The sequence below is a fragment of the Ochotona princeps genome, chromosome 18, assembly GCF_030435755.1.
Source record: "Ochotona princeps isolate mOchPri1 chromosome 18, mOchPri1.hap1, whole genome shotgun sequence".
Classification (NCBI taxonomy): domain Eukaryota; kingdom Metazoa; phylum Chordata; class Mammalia; order Lagomorpha; family Ochotonidae; genus Ochotona; species Ochotona princeps.
In genome coordinates, this window is record NC_080849.1 from 21,720,525 (window position 1) to 21,742,374 (window position 21,850).

General features: G+C 48.2%; 1 protein-coding gene across 1 annotated transcript in view; it reads left to right on the forward strand.

The window, feature by feature from the left end:
• LOXHD1 (lipoxygenase homology PLAT domains 1) overlaps positions 1-21,850 on the forward strand; it is a 151,213-nt gene that overhangs the window by 93,182 nt on the left and 36,181 nt on the right. Inside the window, exons 22-30 of the mRNA XM_036493606.2 lie at positions 1,328-1,491; positions 2,572-2,676; positions 3,846-3,974; positions 4,924-5,088; positions 7,958-8,139; positions 13,416-13,532; positions 14,197-14,359; positions 18,153-18,307; positions 21,576-21,785. Of these exons, the coding sequence (XP_036349499.2) occupies positions 1,328-1,491; positions 2,572-2,676; positions 3,846-3,974; positions 4,924-5,088; positions 7,958-8,139; positions 13,416-13,532; positions 14,197-14,359; positions 18,153-18,307; positions 21,576-21,785 (1,390 nt within the window). The remainder of the gene's footprint in view (positions 1-1,327; positions 1,492-2,571; positions 2,677-3,845; positions 3,975-4,923; positions 5,089-7,957; positions 8,140-13,415; positions 13,533-14,196; positions 14,360-18,152; positions 18,308-21,575; positions 21,786-21,850) is intronic.

A 21,850-nucleotide genomic window follows, 5' to 3' on the forward strand; every position in this document is an offset into this window, starting at 1 on the left:
TAGCCAGATATTTAAACACTTCTGTTATTTGTCTTTTGCCTATTTCAAAAGCAGTGAGACAGAGGACTTCCATCTGCTGGCTCACTCTCCCACTACCCATGACAATTGGATTAGACACAAGTCAAGTACTCAGATCTCAATCCAGTTCTCCCATGTGGGTGGCAGGGACCCATCTCCTTGAGCCATCACCTGCTGCTTCCTAGCAGGGTGTACCTGTGCAGGAAACTGAACTCAGAGGCGAAGCTGAGATTTGAACCCAGGCACTACAGTCTGGGATGCAGGTGTTTCAATCAATGTCCCAATCCCTGTACCAAATGTTCACCCCTAGCCAAACAGTTTCAGAATTTCATGGAATCCTCACAATGACCTAAGAAATTGGCATTATTTCCTCATTTTACAGAATGGGAAGCTGAGGTACAAAGAAAGGTGGTCAGATAAACTGAAGAACATCTGGTTAAATTTGAATTTTTGGTAAACAACAAATGAGCCTTTAGTGTATGTCCCAATGTTTTTATTATGAATGCGTCATGAACATTTTATAGGATATACTCAGATGAAAAAATTTTTATCACTTAACTGGAATTCAAAATTAACAGGGAGTCCTTTGGTTATATATTGATTAAGTCTGTGAACCCTTGTACAGAGAGATAGGAACATTTACTCTAGGTCATGTAGCTATCAATGACAGAGCCAAGATTTAAGCCTAGACAATGCGACTGCTGGGGAAGTTCCCTGTTACTTCCATTCCTGCTCCCACCTTCCCCACTACTCAGGAGCCCACCTCAGTGTGCTGGCCTGGCCTCTGTACTCAGGACTCTGCCTGGGAGCTGCCTTCCCTAAAGGGCTACTGGGTCAGTCAGTCCCTTCAGCAAAGTCTATCTAATGAAAACATGAGTGGTGCATCCCAATGAGATCCATTCATTCAACACTCATGTGTTAAGCACCTACTGTGTACAATACTGTTTAAGTGGTTCTGCTAATGGTTAATTCTAGAAAGGGTTGGAATAAACCCCATCAAGCCCTCATTTTCCAGATCCTTCCATCTGTCATGCCCCTGGTGCAGGCTCTTCTAGGCCCCAAGCCTGCTATACAAACCTTTTCAAAGGGTGTTGGGTTGGGAATGGGGATAGTGGTAGAGCGTGCCTGGAGAATGTATCTGCCTGAGGTTAGAGCCTCATGGATAATCCAAACTGGGTGGGAAGGGGGTGCAATACCTCAGAGAACCAACAAAGGGAGCTAGGGATCCCCACAGGGGCCTGTTATTCCCCTACCCAGGTCTACCCTGTTTGAGATCTTGCCAAGAAGATATTTCTGACTTCTCCCACAGGTACTACTTTCCATGCCAGCGCTGGCTGGCAGTGGAGGAGGATGATGGGCAGCTGTCCAGGGAGCTGTTGCCAGTGGATGAGTCCTATGTGCTGCCTAGCGAGGATGAGGAGGGTGGCGGCGGTAACAACAACCCCCTTGACAACCTGGCCCTGGAGCAGAAAGGTTTCCTCCCCCGGGTCTGATTCTATTTTCCACTTCCTCCCCTCTGCCTCTTCCTCTTCCTCTTCCTCATCCTAGGTCTCCATCTTCTCCCTCTACTGTGAATTCTGGGTACTTCCTTCACCAGTCTAACTGCCCTCCCTTTCATACCTCCAAGGCAAGAATCACTGGGGGGTGGTAGTGGAGGGAGGAGAATATTCCTACATGTGTACTAAGGTTGACATAAAATGCATGACTTAGGGTTGGTACATTATCATGAATGTAAAGGAATAGAATAGTGTTTAGTTCTTTTTATTACATTGTTAAAAAGCTGAGAAACAGAGGGAGAATGGAAACATATAAACAGATAGAGCTGGGCCAATCCAAAGTCAGAAGTCTGAAACTCAATCCAGGTCTCCCAAATGAGTGGCAGAGACCCAAGTACCTGAACTACATCTTCTGCATCCCAGGGTATGCACACGTAGGAAGATGGATTGGAAGCCATGTTGCTGGGACTCAAACCCAGGAATCCTGAGTCAGTTTTATCCATGGTGGCAAATGCCCATCCTGGTACTCAGTTCTGATTCATTTTGTGTGTTCCCTCACAGACACATTAGTGATGTTCAGTGTTTGCTAAATGGAAAGAGTGAACAGGAGCCTTCAAGTGTCCTAATATCCCTGAAAATCCTCCCAGCCTGGAGGAGTTCTAGGCTCCTGGCTCCTGGCTGGTGAGCCTCTGACCCTGAAAGTCACCCAGAGCCTCTTCTGGCTGCTCTGTCAGCTCCATGGCTCGAGCACTAGCTGTGTGAGCAGAGGCAGGGGATATCATCCCTCCCTTCAGGGTGCTTCCAGAATAAAGATGACTGCAGAGCAGCACACACTGCAAAGAAAGTGATTCACAGAAGAGGCCAATGACAATGGAACCACTCACTCATTACTAGTCAGCTCACAGGTCTTAGGATTGAAAGGCAGGAGGAGAATCAGAGAGCATGGTGGGATGAGCCATGGTGGCCCTCAGAGGAGGTTGGGGGACAATCTACAGCTCCCAGTTGTGTAGTTCCTGTCATGGGGAGCCATCTACGGCTCACTGCTCTCTCCTTTCAGATAAGTCTACCACATTCTCAGTGACAGTCAAGACTGGAGACAAGAAGAATGCAGGCACAGATGCCAACGTCTTCATCACACTCTTTGGCACGCAGGATGACACTGGTAAGAGCAATTCTAGGCCAGGTTCACACTACCCTGCTCCTGAGGGAGACCAAGGAGGCCGTACCTGTTTCCTTTATTTTCTTAAAAAAAAAAATGTCCTGTGTGCCAGATTTCTTTCTGTTCTAATGTCAGAGGCTGCCCTAACCTTAATTCTCCTTCCAATTAGACCAAGCTCTGTCTCTCTGTACATCTTACACCTGTCTGCAGTGATTCTGTGAATGCCAAAGATGTCCTCTGTGAGATGGGTCCAGAGCTGGGACATAAAGGGGTAAAACGATTTCAAGGTGATATTGCACAGACTGAGGCAGAAAGTGTGATGATGACTTGGAGACAGCCTCACATTTTAGATGCATTGCCCAGGGCAGATTGCTGTGTGTGGGCTGCATGGTGGGAGGTATTTGAGGCCATCATTCCTTCTGACATCCAAAGAGGGGTATATAGATAGCTTCCACATGTTCCATCACCACAGGGGTCCCCTGTTTCCAGTAAGCATTGTGAGTGTGGTGACTCTAGCTCCCTGCCTGTGTAAAGAGCTAGAAGGAGCATAAAAGGGGAGCAAACATTGGCTTAGGACTCTACCACTTTCACCCAGATGATGTTCCAGAAGATCTTTCTTTAGATATAGTCTGGAAGTAAAAAATCTGTACCTTAAAATGTTATCATGGAGCTCAATGAAAAGACACACATGTCTAGACATGTGCAGGGGCCAGGGGATAGTTGTAGTCTAATTTTTTTAAATATGTACTTATATTTGAAAGAGTTGCATAGAGGAGGAGATGGAGAAAGCTCCTAAATCTGTTGGTTCACTTTCCAAATGGCCACAGCAGTCAGGGCTGAACATGGCAATAGCAAGGAGCCTGGAACTCCATCTGATTCTTCCACATAGATTGTAGGGGCCTGTGCACTTTGGGTCATCTTCTACTTCTTTCTCAGGCTCATTGGCAGGGAGCTGGATCATAAATGGAGCAGTTGTGACTCAAATGGGTGCGCATTTGGGATGCTGGCATCTCTAACCCACTGTGCCACAATGCCCTCCCCATGAATAATCAAAATAAAGTTTGGTGGAAGCTCATAAATCTTCTCACTATGAGGAATGACTAAAAGAGGTGAGTCAAACAAGATTTTAAAATTCCTGGGCCCATCCTGTTATGTTGGGGTCGTTTTGGCAGGAATCACCCTCCTGAAGTCTTCCAAGACCAACAGTGACAAGTTTGAGAGAGACAGCATTGAAATCTTCACAGTAGAGGCACTGGATCTGGGAGACCTGTGGAAGGTCAGAATCGGCCATGACAATACAGGTCTGGCTCCACCCTACCCCACTCTGTTCCCTGCTAAGACTGTGAAGAACAATGGACAGGTTTCTTTGGGCCTTGGAGGAGTAACTTGGAGGTTTGGATGGCACCTGGTTTCTCTTATGCCACAACTTCTTCTGTTTTCAGCCCAGCAGGGCCCTGGCACCACACAGACATTCTGGCCTGATTGGTCTGGGTAGTACCTGGACCTTTGTGGTTCCTAAAACCTTCACTCATCCCCTAGCCCCAATAATGCTAATAGGCAGCTAGATTTGTAAACCCTTCTCCTAGTTCAGTAGTTACCTAACCTGAGTGTACTTCAAAGTCATTGAAACACAGATGCGGGATCCACATTCAGAGAATGTACCTTTCTCACAAGCCCTGAGGGATGCTAAGGCCATGGTCCAGGGCGCTCACTTGGAGAGCCACTGATCTAGCCAGGCATGGAATCCACTGACCCTGCAGCAGCCTGAGGGATAGGCCCAAGGTTGTTCTCGTTGCTAAAGTAGGAAGGTAGAATTCTACCCTGAAATTGTTCTCAAATCACTATTCTAAGCTGAAGTGGGGACCCTGGTCCTAGCAGACTTGTGGGACAGGGCACTCTGTTTACTTTATTTCATTCTTTAAACATGAGTACTCATTACTCCCTGGGAGGACTACCAGTGCTCACTCACTGACCTGCCCTTCATCTACCACAGGCTGAGCCAGGGAGCTGAGTATCTCTCTCAGCTATGACTCTGCACTCCTTCCTTCTTGCTAATTTCACTGACAGCAGCCTGGAGTGGTACAGCTTCAGCTGAATGCACATGTTAACAGGAATCCTTTTAGCAATGTTGTCAGCAAAAGGGATGCTATGTGTGTGGTGGATCCATAGGTGTCAGCCGTGAAGTAGGCAAGGAACTGTTTCTGCCCAGGTCCCTGAATGGGGTCTTTCTCTTTCTCTCTTTCTTTCCAGGCAAAGCACCAGGCTGGTTTGTGGACTGGGTGGAGGTAGATGCCCCATCTCTTGGAAAGTGCATGACGTTTCCCTGTGGCCGCTGGCTGGCCAAGAATGAAGATGATGGTGCCATTGTTAGGGACCTCTTCCACGCGGAACTTCAGACCAGGATGTACACACCATGTAGGGACCATGACTTCCTCTGGGTCCCCAGTTCAGCCCCAGTTCCTCCCCCAGTGTTAACTGTAGGCCAGGCTCCAGGGGTTTTGGGATTCTTATTTTTCCCCCAAATTTTATGAGCTCTACTGGGAAAGACAGCTCTGGACTCAGGGAAGTAAAATATGAAATTTATTCTAGACCTTATCCCAGAGAAGCTGGTGACAACACATGGAGAGCCTAACTTTTCTTGACTCAGCTTCCTCACCTACAAATTAGAGATAATAAATCCAGGATGGTTGTAAGAGCCCAAAAAATAAAGCAGGAGTCCTGAACCACTGCAGCATCAATCACTGACCAAGCTTTTAATAGCAAAGACATCATCACTGTAAGAGGATGAGGAGGAGGGAAGGCAAAACAGAGGATTTCTCCACAGGAAAGGAGGTAGTGAAGTCATTTGGGATCTTCCCTTCCACCATTATCATCAGAAGCAATATTAAATGTTTATACATATGTAAGTTGTAGGTATTGGGAATCGAACTGAAATCACCCAAATTTGGTGAAAATTGAATCAATCTCAGAGCATTTATTTTTTTCTAATAAATGAACCAAAGATTCCTTTCCTCCCAAACAACTTGTATGTAAGCAACATGGATCAGTCATTAAATTTTTTTGTTTTAGCCTACAGTGATTAAATTGGAAATGAACAGAACATCCAAATATTTTCTTGTCCATAACCTGAGATAAAGTGACACTCTCTCTAGTGAAGTTCCTAGTTAGACAGGTCCCAGGCAAATCCTGAATCCAGACTTTGCTCCCAGGAGTCACCTGCCATTTGAGGTGGAGTCTGATCCAACAGGTGCAGTTAGGGCTGGTGGCAAAACTTGGTGGGACCCTTGAGGACAGGCCTTGAAGACAGGCCCTGTACTTACCCCCAGAGCATAACAGTGTGTGTGGTATGAGATGGATACAGTCACCCTTTGGTGTCTATGGCAATTGGTCTAGCAGGTGAGCACAGAACGGAGAAGCTCTAAGTATGACAGTCATGCTGACTGGGCTGCACTGTGGTTTCCTTCTCCCTTCCAAGGGTCTGTGGTAGGCAGTGGCCACATCTCAGGACACCTGATGGGGCAGCCCTGCACTGTGACATCTGGAGCACATCCTCAGCGTTAGTGATCTAGGTTTAAGAATATTTTTTAAAAAAAGATAAAGGAGAGAAAGAAGGAAAGAAAAAGAATTAAAGACAAGAAAAGCAAGGAAGGGAAGGATGGAAGGAAGAAGGAAAGAAAAGGCAGAGAAGTCTCCTATCTACTAGTTTATTCTCCAGTTTTCTGCAACAGCTAAGGTTAGGCCAGGCCAAGCTAAGAACTCGGGTGTCAGTTTAGGTCTTCTACATGGATTATGGGTGGCAGTGACCCAAACACTTGGGCTGTCATCTGCTACCTCCCAGGATGCATGTTGACAGGCACCTGGAATCATAAGCAGAGCTGGGACTTGAACCTGGGGATTCAGCTATGAGACGCTGGCATGTCAAGCAGTACTTACCTGCAGTTCAACCTTAGAGGTTCACCATATAGGGTTTGAGGTCAGAAAAGCCTGGGTTCAAGTTTCAGTTCCCCCATATGGCCTTGGGAAAGCTAGTGTACCCCTTGGAGCCTGGCCTTTCTCATTTGCAAAATGGTTATCATTTCCTATGGAGTCATTGTGAGGATTAAAGAAGCACATATAGCATGTAGCAAGCTCTCTGAGTGGTACTTGTTACTGCTAAACATTGCTACAGCATCGTTGATAGCATGCAAAAAGCCAGTTCCTCTTCTGGAGAAGGCTGGGACCCTTGGAAAGGAAGGCATTTCTCAAGTGACTTCTTTCAATGGTCAAGGACATGACCCAGGGTTAATTCCTGTTCAAACTCTTTCTCTGGGGTTTCAACTTATTTTTCACCTCACTTTGACCAAGATGGGGTATATTTGTTCATCTACACATGCAGCAAATGTCACAAGAAAAATGATCTGCATTGAATGTGATTCCAGTGATAGTTTTTGTAAGGTTCTATTCCATTCCACTTTTTTTTTTCAAGATTGGCCACCACTAAACTCTCACGTCTGCTAGTGAATCTCAAAATGGGCAAAATGTTATTTTCAACTATCTGTCTTGAACTCGAGTGTGAAGTGTTGGGCCCACGCCACAGGCTCTGAGAAGGAGCTGGTAATCTATTTTTAAGAATCATCCTAATGGTTCTGGAACAAAGGATTGGATCCTCTGCCCAGAGAGATGTTACTGCTCATGCTGGTGCTCACGCCCCAAAAGGCCGCATGCTCACAGAGCTGATGGTCAGCCCTTTGTTAAGTCCTATTCCCAGCGGGACTGAATAAACCTTGGGATCTCCCTTACCTGCTCTCCTTCCTTCCCCTCCAGACCTTGGTAAAGTGGGGAAACCTGAATGAGGGGTCAGGTGAGCCATTGGTAGAGTTGGGGTGTGCTTTGGAGTGAGTGAGGGGCTCACAGTAGAGAACAGGGAGAGAAGAAAAAGAATTCCCACCGCTGTGCAACCGTTCAGCTGATTGGTGAGTGTCTATGAAGTGGATAGTGAGGCTTGTGTGTGCCTTGCCTGGGTCGCTCCAGGAGGCCAGGTGCAGCTGGGAGTTGAGACTGGACTTGTTGAATTTGAAATCTGTGCTTGCATTTGTCTGCTGTAGTTAGGCTCAGGGAACCTCTGAGGGGATGAGGCTTCTCCCACCTGTGGTTGTTAGGTAACCATGTGACAGTCTGGGTCACTGGATAACAGGTCCCCAGTGAAAAGGCCCATACAGGTGATAACTGGTGAAGAAACTGACATCACTGTTATTGTTTTCTGTTCTCTCCTGCCCTTGTCTTTGCCCCTGGCCACCACCCTCAGTTGTCCCCTATGAGATCACACTGTACACCAGTGACGTATTTGCGGCTGGCACGGAGGCCAACATCTTCATTGTCATCTATGGTTGCGATGCTGTGTGCACCCAGCAGAAGTTCCTGTGCACCAACAAAAGGGAGCAGAAGCTGTTCTTTGAGAGGAAGTCGGCCTCCCGCTTTATCGTGGAGGTACTGGGGCTCAGCGGGCTTCCTGAGATGGGGAGAGGATCCCTGCTCAGGAGGCACGTCCTTCACCTGGATAGGAAGATGGGCAACCCATCCTCCCCAGCAGGATGCCAGTGGAGCTTGCCCTGCCGCTCTAAGACCGGGGTCAAGACAAAGGTGGCAGTGCATGGACAGGACTTGTGGAAGCTAGATGCCCAACAACAACAGACCATGAGGGCTTCCACCAACTGACACAGTTCGTGGGTAGAGCTCAACTTTTAGGCTACCTGGTGCTGGGGCAGCTGGGGACCTCACCAGCGGTGATCATGTGGAGATCACGCCTCCTGCTCAGCACTCAGCCATGATCAAACAATCTAGAATGGGAGAACAGCCTGGATGGTCTGTGACTCCATCTGGTTTGGGCCATGGGGGTTTTACTGTTTACTGTGGGTGGAAATGATAGCAGTTTGGTATCCCACACACCTCAGTTCAGTGCACACTGCACCTTTGCTGTGTACTCAGCTGCATACCTGATCCGCTGGGCAGGGAGCACAATGGAAGAAGAGAGTTCAGCTCTGCCTGCAAGGGCTTGCTGTCAGGCTAGGAACCCCAGCCTTCCATGCAAGACTAATGTGAAAGTCCACTGATCAACATCAGAACTTATTCTGTAGATCAGAAGGCATTGTCTCAGGGATTTGTCTTCACTCACACTTAACCTTCCAACAACTGCCCTGTCATGATTCCTTGTAAAGAGGAGGGAAACTAAGGTGCAAAGAGCTTAGTACCTTACCTCAAATGCATGGGTAGGACATCATGGAAGTAAGATTCAAACCCAGAGAGACTGGCTCTTGTATTATGTGCTCTGAACAATAGTTAGCACTGTAGCAACTAGCCACCGTAGTGGGCTGGCATAGTGTTAGCTAGCTACTATGATAGACCAGCACTGAGCTGCTTAGCCACTAGGAACTAACTAATTAGCTACCAATAGACTAGCAGTACATTAGTTAGACACTGCAATGGACTAACACTGACATTAGTTAATGATTACAGTGAGCTGGCACTGCACTTGCTAGCTATTGCAGTAGACTAGCATAGCACTAGTTGGAAACTGTATGGACTAATACCACACTAGTTAGAAGCTTCAGTGGCTTTATACTGCATTCGTTAGCCATGCAGTGGACTAATGATATACTAGGTTGTCACTTCAGTGCACTAGTGCTGGTACTAGTTAGCCACTGCAATGGAGTAGCACTGCAATAGACTAGCACTGTACTAGTTAGCTACTGCAGTGACTGTGCTTGCTGTAGGTTCTTAGAGAAGGGAGAACCCTGGTCCTGAAAGTGAGCATGAGCCAGGGCAAGGAAGAAAGATGTTGTTAGCAAATGGACAGCAGGCCATTGGCTCACAGGTAAAAGTAAACACAGCATGAGATTTGGACTTTGGCCAGAGGGCACAGGAGGCAGGAATAGAGCAGGGTGGAAGTGAAACTGGAAGAGGAGTGCCAGAGACCCCCAAAGGGAAGAGCCAGGAGCCTCAGGATCCTGGGCTTTCCAGGCCAAGGAACCCTTTGGAGAGGTCCACCTCGTTTTCTGGTGGAATAGGAGGTCTCTTCTCTGCCCCACCCGACTCCTTCCCCATCATCTCTGGGAGCTGCCAACATAGGTAGAGAGGTTTGTCACTTGTGTTAAGTCTTCCAGAAAGGAAAATGCAAGGGTGATTCATCTGTTCACACCCAGCAAGCATCTCATCAGCCCAAGATGTCCATGAGTCATGCAAAGCTGACGCGGTCAGCAGCAAGGCTGTGATTACACCTCAGCATGACTTCCGGGAGCTTTATCAATGAACACCCTGCTAGTAGACAGCTGTGATTTGCCAGTCATTTGCTGCTATTTTTTTTTTCCTTCTCAAACGTTTGTGGGTCTTGGAGTAGTCTGAGAGCTTGGGAGAAAATGAAAGGGCTTTGTCTCCTTTAACCTCTGTCTCCCTGCCTGCCTGTTTCCCATCTTGTCACTTCTCTTTTCTGATCCTTCTTCAAGTAAGTCAGAGCACTGGATTGCGAGTCTGCAATGCTCAGTGCTGTCTCTGGCTCAGCTGCTAACTCAGAAGCAAGCTGTGCCCTGTCTCTGGCTGCATGCAACAGCAGAGAGGTTGGCCAGGATAAGCTGATTAAATACTGTGAATTATTAAGTGCCTCCCATGGGTCAGCCCTGTTCTCTGCACTTGTTGTGAACTGCCTCATTCACCCACATAATAACACCAAGAGAGGGTCATGTAATTGTCCCATTTTACAAATGTGGAAGCAGAGCCCCAGAAGGTTAACTCACTTGCTCAAAGCTCTCTAAAATAGCAGAGCCAGGATCTGAACTCCAGCAGTTTAGTTCCACAGCCTCTACTGCCTAATTCTTTCACTTCCTGAGAGAACACCAGGACCCCTCCTGGCATCCTCTGCACCTGTCCCTGAGGCTCACCAGCTATGACCCTCAGTCCCTTAAAGATCTTGCTGTGAGTTCAGGACTGAGATGGCCACCTGGACATGCAAGTGTATAGTTGGAAGAGTAAGGTCTCGGATCGCAGCCAGAGTCCCAGCCATCTTGAACCTTCAAGCATTGGCACGGGGAGGAGAAAAGACAGAGGCTGGGGACTGTCCAGTCCCTGATCCTGTGGGTTGGCAGGTGGAGATCCTGCAGCCATGTCTGTTGTGCATGAGAGACCCTGGACCCTGGATGGGTCTCTCATGTCACCCTACAATTACAGCTCTGTTGGATGATTCAGAGGCCCGGGGGAGAGGGAGGGCCTGCAGGACCTCCTAAGGGTCATTGTGGACAGGAACTCTCATGTCTTGTGCAGGGAGGGGGTTGTTAGCTCACCAACTTGGCAGCAGCATGGTGCCTACCCAGTCACTGAGAACTAGAGAACAGTTGATGAAAAGAACTGGGTCTGTGATTTAGATCTAGAAGTGACTTTAGCAGATTATCCTGCCTACACCCCTGCCTGAAGCGAAGAGAGACCCTGTTCTCCTCCATATGCTAACGAGTAAGTCAAGGCCTAGAGGGTCAGTGACTTGCCTGATATCACAGAGGTAGTGGTGGCCAAGCTGGGGCTATAACTGGAACGAATGAGGTTAGAGAGGAGGCAACTAGTGGTTGGAGGCTGCCCCAGTTCATTCAGAGGATGCTTCTGTCTATATTTATGGAAGCTTCGAATGTGATGAATGACTCAGTCAATCGCTCACACACCGTTCATTCATCAAGATCTCTGTTCACACCAGAGTTGACAGTGCCATCTTGTTGAGGCACCAGAGAGTTTGATGGATCTGATCAAGAAGCTAGCTCCATAGAGGGACTTCCAGGAAACTCAAGCCCATAGACTTTCCCTAGCTTCCTAGCTGGGCACCCCCAAGCTTCACGGCATGAACTCTAGACCGTGAACATGAGCCAGGGCATTAAGTAGCATGGTTCTCCTTGCCACTTCTTTTCCCTTTGCCCTGAGTCCCTCATCCATTTCTTATGCTGTTACTAGCTCAGATTCTCTCAAGGGATAAGATAAGGTGTAGATAGCTGTATCCGGCATTATTTGGTATGTGACACATGAGAGCTGGGAGAGGACTGCTGGTGCAGTTGAATGAGGTCTGCTGGTGATAGAAGACAGTCTGGAGAGAAGGAGCCGGCTGGTGTATACCAAGCTGAGGGAACACCTTGCCCTCCATTCAGCCATCTCGCTGCTTCCTTAGAGGGTCCCCAAGGGATCAGGGAACCCTTCATTCTTACTGAATCCCTTCCCTGCAGCCCCTTCCCCTAGGCTCCAGGCAGGAAGAAGAGAGTGGAGCTCTGCTGCCCAGTTCAGGGGCTTGCCATAGCACACACGAGTTTGCTTTCCACTAAATGGAACTTTCATACACTCCACTAGTTAAGAATCACTAGCCCACTGGGGGCTAGTGTTGTGGTGCAGTGGGCTAAACTGCCATTTACAATGCTGACATTCTATATCTGAGTCTAGTTTGAGTCTCTGTGCTTCACTTCTGATCCAGCCCCTTGCTAATGGGCCTGAAAAGGCAGCTGAAGAATGCACAGGTCCTTGGGCCCCTGCCATCCAGGCGGGAAGCCTGGATGAAGTTCCTGGCTCCTGGATTTGTCCTGTCACAGCAGTGGTTGTTTGGGAGTGAACCAGTACATGGAAAATCAATCAATCTCTCTCTTTATGAATAAATCTTAAATAAGTAAATCTTTTAAAATTATTTATTTTTATTGGAAAGTCAGATATACAGAGAAGAGGAAAGAAAGAGAGGAAGATACTCCATCTGCTGATTCATCCCCCAAGCGGCCCCAATGACTGGAGCTGAGCCAATCCAAAGCCAGGAGCCCAGAGCTGCCTCTGCATGTCCCATGTGGGTGCAGGGTCCCAAGGCTTTGGGCCATCCTCGACTGCTTTCCCAGGCCACAAGCAGGGAGCTGGATAGGAAGTAGAGTCACCAGGATACAAACTAGTGCCCATATTGGATCCCAGCACATGCAAGGTAAGAACTTTAGCCACTAGGCTACCTGCTGGGCCCATAAGTAAACCTTAAGAGAGGTTTCTACCTTGTCATGAGAGGGGTTGGATGACTTCATCACACCCATTTTGCAGATCAGGAACACTGGCTCTTTTCATCCTTAAAACCAGTGCTTACTGAGTAGCTGGGTCACAGCAGTAGGCCAGAGGAGCACAAGGGTAAGCCACACTGTCTGCCCTCATGACTGTCAGTAGTGGAGGAGATGGCAAATGTCACACAAATGAATACCAACTGCGGGGTGTGCTCTGCTGGAAGCCACAGCAAGTGACAAGAGCCTATTAAGATGAGAGCTGGCTTTCCTGGGGGAAATCAGAAGCTTTCCCTGAGGAAGTGATCCTTGAGCTGAGGTCTGAGTAATGAAATCGACCAGACACGGGGTTCAAGAAAGAAAAGGAAAGAAGGCAGGCATAGCATGTGCAAGAGCCCCTGGGTAAGAGAATGAGGGACTTGAGTTTGAGGGACTAATGGCATAGAAAAGGAGTGGCTGGGAGGAGAGGTGCTCTTGGGAGCCAGAGGACTATGATGAAAGTCAGCCTGGGAAGGCAGAACCAGAACTCATCATCTGAGTTAAGGGGGTGAGGGGAAGTGAAGCGCAAGTGTGGAATATGCAGTGAGGAGTAGAGACTGACCTGGCTGGCCTCAGAGGCATGTCAGGAGAAGATGACCCTGGAAGTTCAAAGGGCTGAGGTGCAACTGGGGCAGGGTTTCCCTGGACCATTGGGCTAACATCTAGTGCCTGTTTTCTGCGAAGTTAGAGGATGTGGGCGAAATCATTGAGAAGATCCGGATTGGCCATGATAACACGGGCATGAATCCTGGCTGGCACTGCTCCCATGTGGACATCCGCAGGCTCCTCCCAGATAAAGACGTGAGTGCTTGGTCTGCTTACTGCTTTGTCCTGTTCCAGAAGAGATTTAAGGCAGGTCCTTCCTGGCCCCCTTGTAGCTTTGTTGAGTTAAAATTTCTCGAGGAAATTGCATCTAATTCTCTCAGTGAGCAGGAACTAGCACAGGTCGAAGGCAGAATCTTCTAGAACCTTAGTGGTCAAGGAAGAGGTCCTGAATAGCCATATCTGTCTGCACGCCAAAGTTCATACTATGAGTGAGTAGCCAGCCTCATCGCTATTCAAGGCCAAATCCTGCTACTCAAGGCCAAACGATGTAAGTCCAGCCAAACAACCAGGAAGGCATTCTGAAAGCACACAGTTTTAAATTGAGGAACTACTCCCAATTGCAGCGGTGGGCATGAGTGGTGGGAAGTGATGTCAAAGCCCACGGCCATCTCGTCTTACCCACAGAACCCAGGCCTCCAAAATGGGCTGCAGATAATCATTTTTTCAGTGACCTTAGAACCCCAGCTTCAAAAAGCCTCCTTCTGCGGTGGCTGTGCATGTCCTAGGCTTTTCTGCAGTTGGGGCAGGGCCATGGGGACTCCTCTGTGACTTTTGCATCATCAGTAGGACCCCGTGATTGACCACTCAAGCTGGCCACATCCACACTGAGGGCTAATTGTCCCCTTCCTGCTCACCTCAGGGAACAGAAACATTAACTTTTCCATGTGATCGATGGCTTGCCACCTCTGAAGATGACAAGAAGACCATTCGAGAACTGGTCCCTTATGACATCTTCACTGAAAAGTACATGAAAGATGGGTCCTTAAGGCAAGTCTACAAGGAAGTGGAGGAGCCTCTAGACAGTAAGTGATGGATGGTTTCCGTGTCAGCATCAGACACTGTAGGGTTATGATCTTTTCATACGGGGAGAGGATCTGTTGGGATGCCCATTCAACAGACAGAGCAACTGAGACCTACAAAGGTTTCACTGCTTACCCAATTTCACACAGCTAATAAACAACAGAGCTAATCTTCAAAGTTTAACCTGGTTCATTCCCACATATTTGCTCAGGTCTTTTTTCTGATCTGTCATTATAATATTCCATTTGCCTGTGGTCTATTTTGTATCTGAATTATGCTGGTCTTTGTTTTCTCCCTGCTATTTGCCTCTGTGGCTGCCAATCTGTGTGTCTTGGTCCTCTCTGCCGTCCTAGGACAAGCTGTCCCAAGCAACGAAGAAACAAGAACTAATTTCTGGAGCTATTGTGTGTTTGTTCTCAGTGGTTGTGACAGTTCAAGAGTGTCCAGGGTCATGGCTTTATTTTCAGGGAGGTGGGGGCAATGACCTTTGTCTATTCTCTATGGATGTGAGTTTCTCACAGGATTTGCATCAACCTAACCACCAACTTCATCTGCTTCCTCTAAGAGATCCTGGTTCTCTCCCCCACCTTTCTGAATAGTGTATTGGGTGCTTGGTGCATTTCTCATGCAGGATGGAGTCCTCAGTGCCCAGCCCTCAGCCTGTGTGTGTGTGTGTGTGTGTGTAAGGGGGGATGGGGAGGCACATGTACACACATAGATAAGTCTCATCTGTGTTTTGATCAGCAATGGCATTGTCATATCAGCACCATATTATTCACTAGTCATTCAGATCCAATAAGCTTTAGCTATTTCAAAAATCAAACTCACTTGCAAAAAAATACCTTTTTATTACCAAAAATGATCAATGAAAGAATACCTTGGGTCTTCCACCTGTATGGTCAAAAAAACTTTCCAGGGCTTAGAAGTTCAGCTTAGATTTATACTGTTGCCTTCTTGGAAAAAAACTGAGCAAAACTCAGGATTCCCATAAAACCCAAGATTTTCACGTGAAGCCGAGAGAACAGATCCTTTTACCAGCAAGCTGATAAAATGGTCAAAACATTAATGCTTTTTTCTTTTAAAAAAAAATGAAGGAAGGAAGGAAATAAATAAATAAATAAATTAGCCATCACCCTAATTCTCCTGCAGTCTGAATTGCTGTTCAACATAGAGGAAATTTTGTCTGAAGGGCCCACCATTCCTGACTCATCCTCTTCCCTGAAATGTCTTGCTATGACACTTGGAGGATTCTGTCCTAGGGCTCCAGCAAAACCTCTGAGCTGTTGGATGTGCCTCCCAGGCTACCCAGCCCTAAGCTGGTGGATGTTTCTAGGGAAACAGCTTTCTACTGATGAGCTGTGTGCCTGGGGGTGGGGGGACAGGGAGGGCGGAGGAGCCATAAATAGCTAGATCACACTGCACAGCCGCCTGGCTCAGCAGCCAGGAGCTGAACCATTTTCCTAACTCCCAGAGGGTGGGAGGGGAAGCCGGAAGGGTGCTGAGTCACAGGCTCTGGTAACAGTGTCTGCTCTGGGCCCACTGCTCCTTGGAAAGGCATGCTAATAGGCTTGCTGCACCTGCAATGGGTTTACATCCAAGCTCAAGCCCAAGGTGTGAGTGTACTGCAGGAAATAGATGAAGGACAGTTGACTGTCATGTCAACACTATGACAAGATTCCTAATGTGACCTAGTGTCTGTTTTGGGCCGACAGGCTTGGGCACTGCCTAACTCTTCTAAGCCATAAAGAGGTTTTATTTATTACTGCAGCATACCAGTGTGCACAGCATTCTGCCCTGGGTTGAGTGGGGTAGAGGCAAATGTGATACCTCCGTGGAGGGTCCTGACCATCAGTTCTCACAGTGCACCAGTGACTTCAAGAAGCAGTGCTCGGAGTGGGCTGCTGAGACAGGGAACATGGATTGCAACACAATTTGGAAGGGCAAAGTTCGCGTTTGGATGTGTGAGTGGGATTTGGCAACTACTCAAGGTAGAGATGTCCAGTAGAAAACAGTATCAAAGCTCAGGGAGGAAATACAGACTCGGGGAGCTCAAGAAACCCACATCCAGAGGGTGTAAGATGAGAGCTACAGACACAGATGGGACCTGGGAGATCTTGGGCAGAAGGCTGTGAATAAAGCTACCTGAGGAGCACAGGAGGCCACAACGCTGTGAACTCCAAGAGAAAATAAGAACATACAGGTACCATGCTCTGGTGCGAGTGTGTTCCCCAGTCATGGCACGAGCTCCTCCTGGTACCTTACTTTTCTAAGCAAATGGTTTGAAGCACACTTGCAAGGATTGGAGGGCAGGCACATCTCAGTCACTTAGGGAAGAGAATCTATTTTTCTAAGATCTTTAAGAATATTAGGGCTTATGGGAGAAGTCAGACCCTTAGTCTGGGATGAATGATCCCTTGCCACATGGTGCCATGATTGCTGCTGACCTGTGCCAACATGTATGTGTCATTTCTCTACGTGGCCAGGAGCACCATGGTATGAATCCTGGTGATGTCAGGGGACACCCTCTTTGACCTTTGAGGCCTCCTTCAAGTCTCAAGTCCCCACATGCATGTAGCAGCCATCTTCCTGTTGGGTTTTCTAAGTACAGATTATACATCTCAGCCTCTCAGGAAGCGGGAAATAGAGAAATGAAGCTTCCCTCTGGGTGGGCTGGCTCCCCTCTTCACTCCCAGCCTAGCTTCCATTTTTTCCCTTGGCAATAATCCAGCTAAGTCCCCTCTCTCTCAGCACAAAACTCAAAGTCTCTTAGAATGGAGGAACAAAGAGAGGGGCCAAGCGTTGTTAGCTTCATAAGAATACAAGGCTTACCTCTCCTTGAGCAGCTGCAAAGAGTTGGGAGAGGGTATCCTTTATTCTTCCTCCATGAAATCACAGCCACAAAACAAAAATAAGAATCCATGAGTTTTTATTTTCCCTGATCATTTTTTAAAAGGTGTATTTCATTTTTTTATTTGAAAGGGTTAAAAAGAGCAAGAGAGACAGAAAGATCTTCCATCTGCTGGTTCGCTCCTTAAATGGCCACAACAGTTGGAGTTCAGTTGATCCACAACCAGGAGCCATTAGCTTCCTTCAGGTCTCCCACATGGGTGAAGGAGCCCAAGAACTTGAGCCAAGCTCTACTGCTTTCCCAGGCCATTAGCAGGGAGTTGGATCAGAAGTGAAGTGGCCAAGACTTAAACTGATGTCCTTGTGGGATGCTGATGCTGCAGGCAGAGAATTAGCCTGCTTCACCACCACGCTGGCCCCATCCTCTAATCATCTTTAATAATTGTTGCACCAATGTGTGTGGAACCTGATCCAGGGACCAAGGAGAGGGTTGTAATGACCTCAAAAATTGTGTGGAAAATGTGTTATAAAATTCTTCTGCATGAACTTCACAGAACATTTCTATAGCAAAATAGACTTCTAATTCCATTTTCCATGAATTTTTTGAGGTCCCCTTTTACGATTATCAGAGCATCATGGCAGGTGGATTGAGTGACCACAATGTAGTCACACTGCAGGGAGTTTCTAGCATCTTTCTCCGCTGAACACTGTATGCGTTGATAGTGTGAGGGATGCTCAGAACAACCTCTGTCCTTGGGTGTCGGTATCCAAACCAGATGGAAAAATCTGGAGAACTCACACACACTGTAGCTGACTATGCATCATGGAGCTCATAAAGCTGGGTTGTGGCCACTCTGGTATGTGAACTTGACACATCCCAAAACCCGCTGGCCCCAGACTAACATGTCTCCCATTCTTCCCATTGTCTCTGTCCACCTGCCTGCCCAGTTGTGCTGTACTCAGTGCAGATCTTCACAGGGAATGTTCCAGGGGCAGGGACCGATGCCAGGGTCTACATTACCATCTATGGCGACCTGGGGGACACCGGGGAGCGATACCTCGGCAAGTCGGAGAACCGCACCAACAAGTTCGAGAAAGGGACGGTATGAAGGGCTTGCTGAGCTGATCACTTCCTACTCCTCCCCAGGCCTGTTAGTCAAGGGCCAGCTTTTCCTGGGCCCCTGGCAAGTCTGGACTTTGTGGGGGCATCACATACCCTTGTCTGAGCTTTCACCCTTGCCTGGCAAGGGCAGCCTGTTTCTGTCTCCTGGCCAAGGCACCTGCCCTAGGGTCCTGCCTGTGGGGTGCCGTGGAACAGAAAGAGTTTGGGCAGCCAGGAGTTGGCTTGGGATGCGGGCTGTGTGGAAATGGGCTGCTTTCAGAAAACTCAGTTCACCTTGGGTACATGAAGATGAACACAGTGGGGGAGGGGAGGAAAGAAAGGGACTGGGCCATTTGCAGGCTTGAAGGGCCCTGGAGGCCTGGTTCTGCCCACAGTTCTGCCCACGGTTCCTCATCTAACTGAGTTTCTCTGGCCTTGGTTTTCTTGACAGTGAAGTGAGAGGTCAGATTTGTGTGAAGCCCTGAGCAGCCCAAAGGCCCTGAAGAACATTAGGGGCTATGAATGGGGGCATTGACAGGCACCTCACTCCCCCTCTGCCAGGTCCATTTTGACCCAGGTTATCTAGTAAGATGCCAGTAGGCTTCCAGTTCAGCCAAGAGGTCTGTGGGCTGTAGGAAGAATTGAAAAGTACAGAATCAGAGGCTGCCTCCAGCCCTTGCAGCTCCGACATGCTATGAATTGACATAGAAGGAAGTATCCAGAGGGTTCTGGGTGGGTGGACATGGCTAGCCTTCCCTTCCCACTGATGTGGCTTCCCTCTGCGTCTCTCTTGCTGTGCCCCCCACCCCCGCCTGACTCCCTACATTGGATCTATTGCCTCTTTCCTTTACTACATTCATCTGAGTCAGCCTGGGATCTCTGCTGAGGTAGGCTGTACCCAGAGGGAGATGGATAGAGAGGACCAGTCTGGACCATGGCTGTGCCTATGTGGGGATTTCAATACATCCACCAGTGAGTGTTTGTCAGGGGATCTTCTTTATACTGAGCCTTCCCAGGCATGGGTTTTGGCAATGCACCACTTGTCCTGGTAAGCAGGAAATTAGCCCTGGGACCAAACAAGTGGGTGGCATCTAAGTAAGCCTAATGTAGCCAATGAACTTCTGACCCTCTGAGCTAGTGATCCAATGAGCTGGGCCTCAGAGAAGGACCCCTAGTCTGGCCAGCAGTTCTCTAGAGTCTGATTCCATGCCCTGCTTCATCTGGTCCATGATCCAGATATTAACCTATTTACCCTTGACTTTAGTTTACTGCTACTGAAGTGCGATTAGAAATGGATTGCTATTCACACTTCCAGACTGTAAAGCAGCTTAGATGGGAGAAAAATAATTTTTAAAACATGGACACACCCTATCAGAGAATTGTTTGCTACTCTTGAAAGTAGCCAAAAGGAAATCTATCCTCCTCTTTCTACTTTGGAACAAAATGGGCTGACGGAGAGCTCATGTGACGCGTGGAATGGCCTTGACCTAACACTGTGGCATTATTATCAGGTGCCTAGACACTGGAGCCAAGCTACCTGAATTCCAATCCTGGTCCGACAGATGCTAGCTGTGCTGTCTTCGGAAAAGCTACTCAGTAACTGTGTCTTAGTTTTCTTACTCTCTAAGGAAAGAATTCATTTGGGGTTAATTAAAACATGGGAACCATCTAGAGCCACATGTTGTGAACTCCTTGTGCCAGGTGTGGTCAAGGTTTGGGAGAGCTCACCTGCCCCTCAACTGCTCACGCCTGGGTGATGCCTGTCAGACCAGCATTGTCTTCCTCCCAGATTCTCCCATGGAAATTCAAACCTCCTCTCATGATCCTGAACTCACTTCTATCAGAGCTTTCGCTTTCTAGCTGCCACACCTGAACTGTTTGGTCCCCACACTGTCCTGTCCCTGCATTTTTCTACATTCATGCACATGAGGCCATTAACAAATGGGAAAATAGGAAACACATAAACACTTCTTCCACTTGCCTTGAAAGACTTGGTGTTAGTACATTCAGCAGAGAAGTGGCTGTCCTTTCTTTGTGACCTCCACACATGTCCTGTTTTATGGGAAAGGCTTTTCCAGACTTACTGTGGGTTCCTCAAGTAGCAGATCCCACCCCTATGCCTTCCCACTTGGCTCTATGTAATAAAAAATCACTGTGTGTTTTGGATGTTCTCCTTAAGACTGATGCAAAGAGTTGGACATGCTATGTCCTGAGCCATGCCTGTGCTGATTGTAAGGAACCCAATCAACTGCCAGTACCCCATGAAACCACACTGATCCTTACCTGCTGCCTGCTATTCCCCTGAACTTCCCTCAGCCTCTGGGTTGTCTGCAACTCAGCTGCCTGCTAAAGCAAGCTCTGGCCCCCAATCCCCACAGCTTAAGGGCACTAGCTGGAGCAGCCTTCCCAGCTCTGCCTCTGGTCATCACACAGGTGTTTGTTCCACTGAGTGTGCAATCCCAGTAAGATAGAGTGAGTTATTATATTCCTCTCTGGGTTCTGAGTGCTCAACACAGCTTCTCACACAGTGAGAAATGTCTTTCCAAAAACAAGTGTCACTCAGAGTCACCTGCCCTCACCCTCCCCGGGATAATTCCCTGTAGTTCCCAAGTTCAACCTCTGTCTTGGCCTCATCTCATCCAAGGTCTAAAATTCATACCTCATTGATCTCCCTTCCAGAATCTGAGCACCCAAGGTCCCAGAAAAGGATCTTGCCTCACACCTAACACAAACCTCATTCAGCCAATTCTGCATCCAGAGCTCCTTTGTCGCCTATGTCTCCCTCCCAGGGTCTCCCATGTAAATCCGTCTCTTATCCCATGATTAGGACCTCACCTCTGTCGGAATTTTGGCCCTTTTGTAGTCACACCTGAATTCATTCCAGCTGTCATCTTGACTGAAAACGTGCAGTTCATGGAGGAGGCTAAGCACCCCCTTCTGTCACTGCTATGGCCTTCAGGCTGGCCCCACCCACAAGCTCATCCCAACAAGACTCTGAGCCAAGGCATATTCCTCCATGGTTCCCCACACACATGGGTGGGCTGTCAAGTGAGGTTGTTGTGGAATTGAGGCCTTGGCCACAAACATCAACATGCACTGGTATCATGATTTTCATGGTATTCATATCAGTGCTGAGGCATTCCCCCAGAAACCAGGGAGGAGTGTTCAGGCCAACAATTGATCAGGATAGAAGGTTTTGGAAGGATGGGATTGGAGTAGGGTAGGATGGGGCACTCCCTCCGCTGAGTCCCCACATCTGGACTCCCCAGGCTGATACCTTCATTATCGAGGCCGCTGACCTGGGCGTTATCTATAAAATCAAGCTTCGCCATGACAATACCAAGTGGTGCGCAGACTGGTATGTGGAGAAGGTGGAAATCTGGAACGATACCAACGAGGATGAGTTCCTCTTCCTGTGTGGGCGCTGGCTGTCCTTGAAGAAAGAGGATGGGCGGCTCGAGAGGCTCTTCTATGAGAAGGTACAGGGAGGGGCAGATGGGGGCCTCGGCTCGACCATGGTGGGAGGTGTCCGGGGCACAAGATA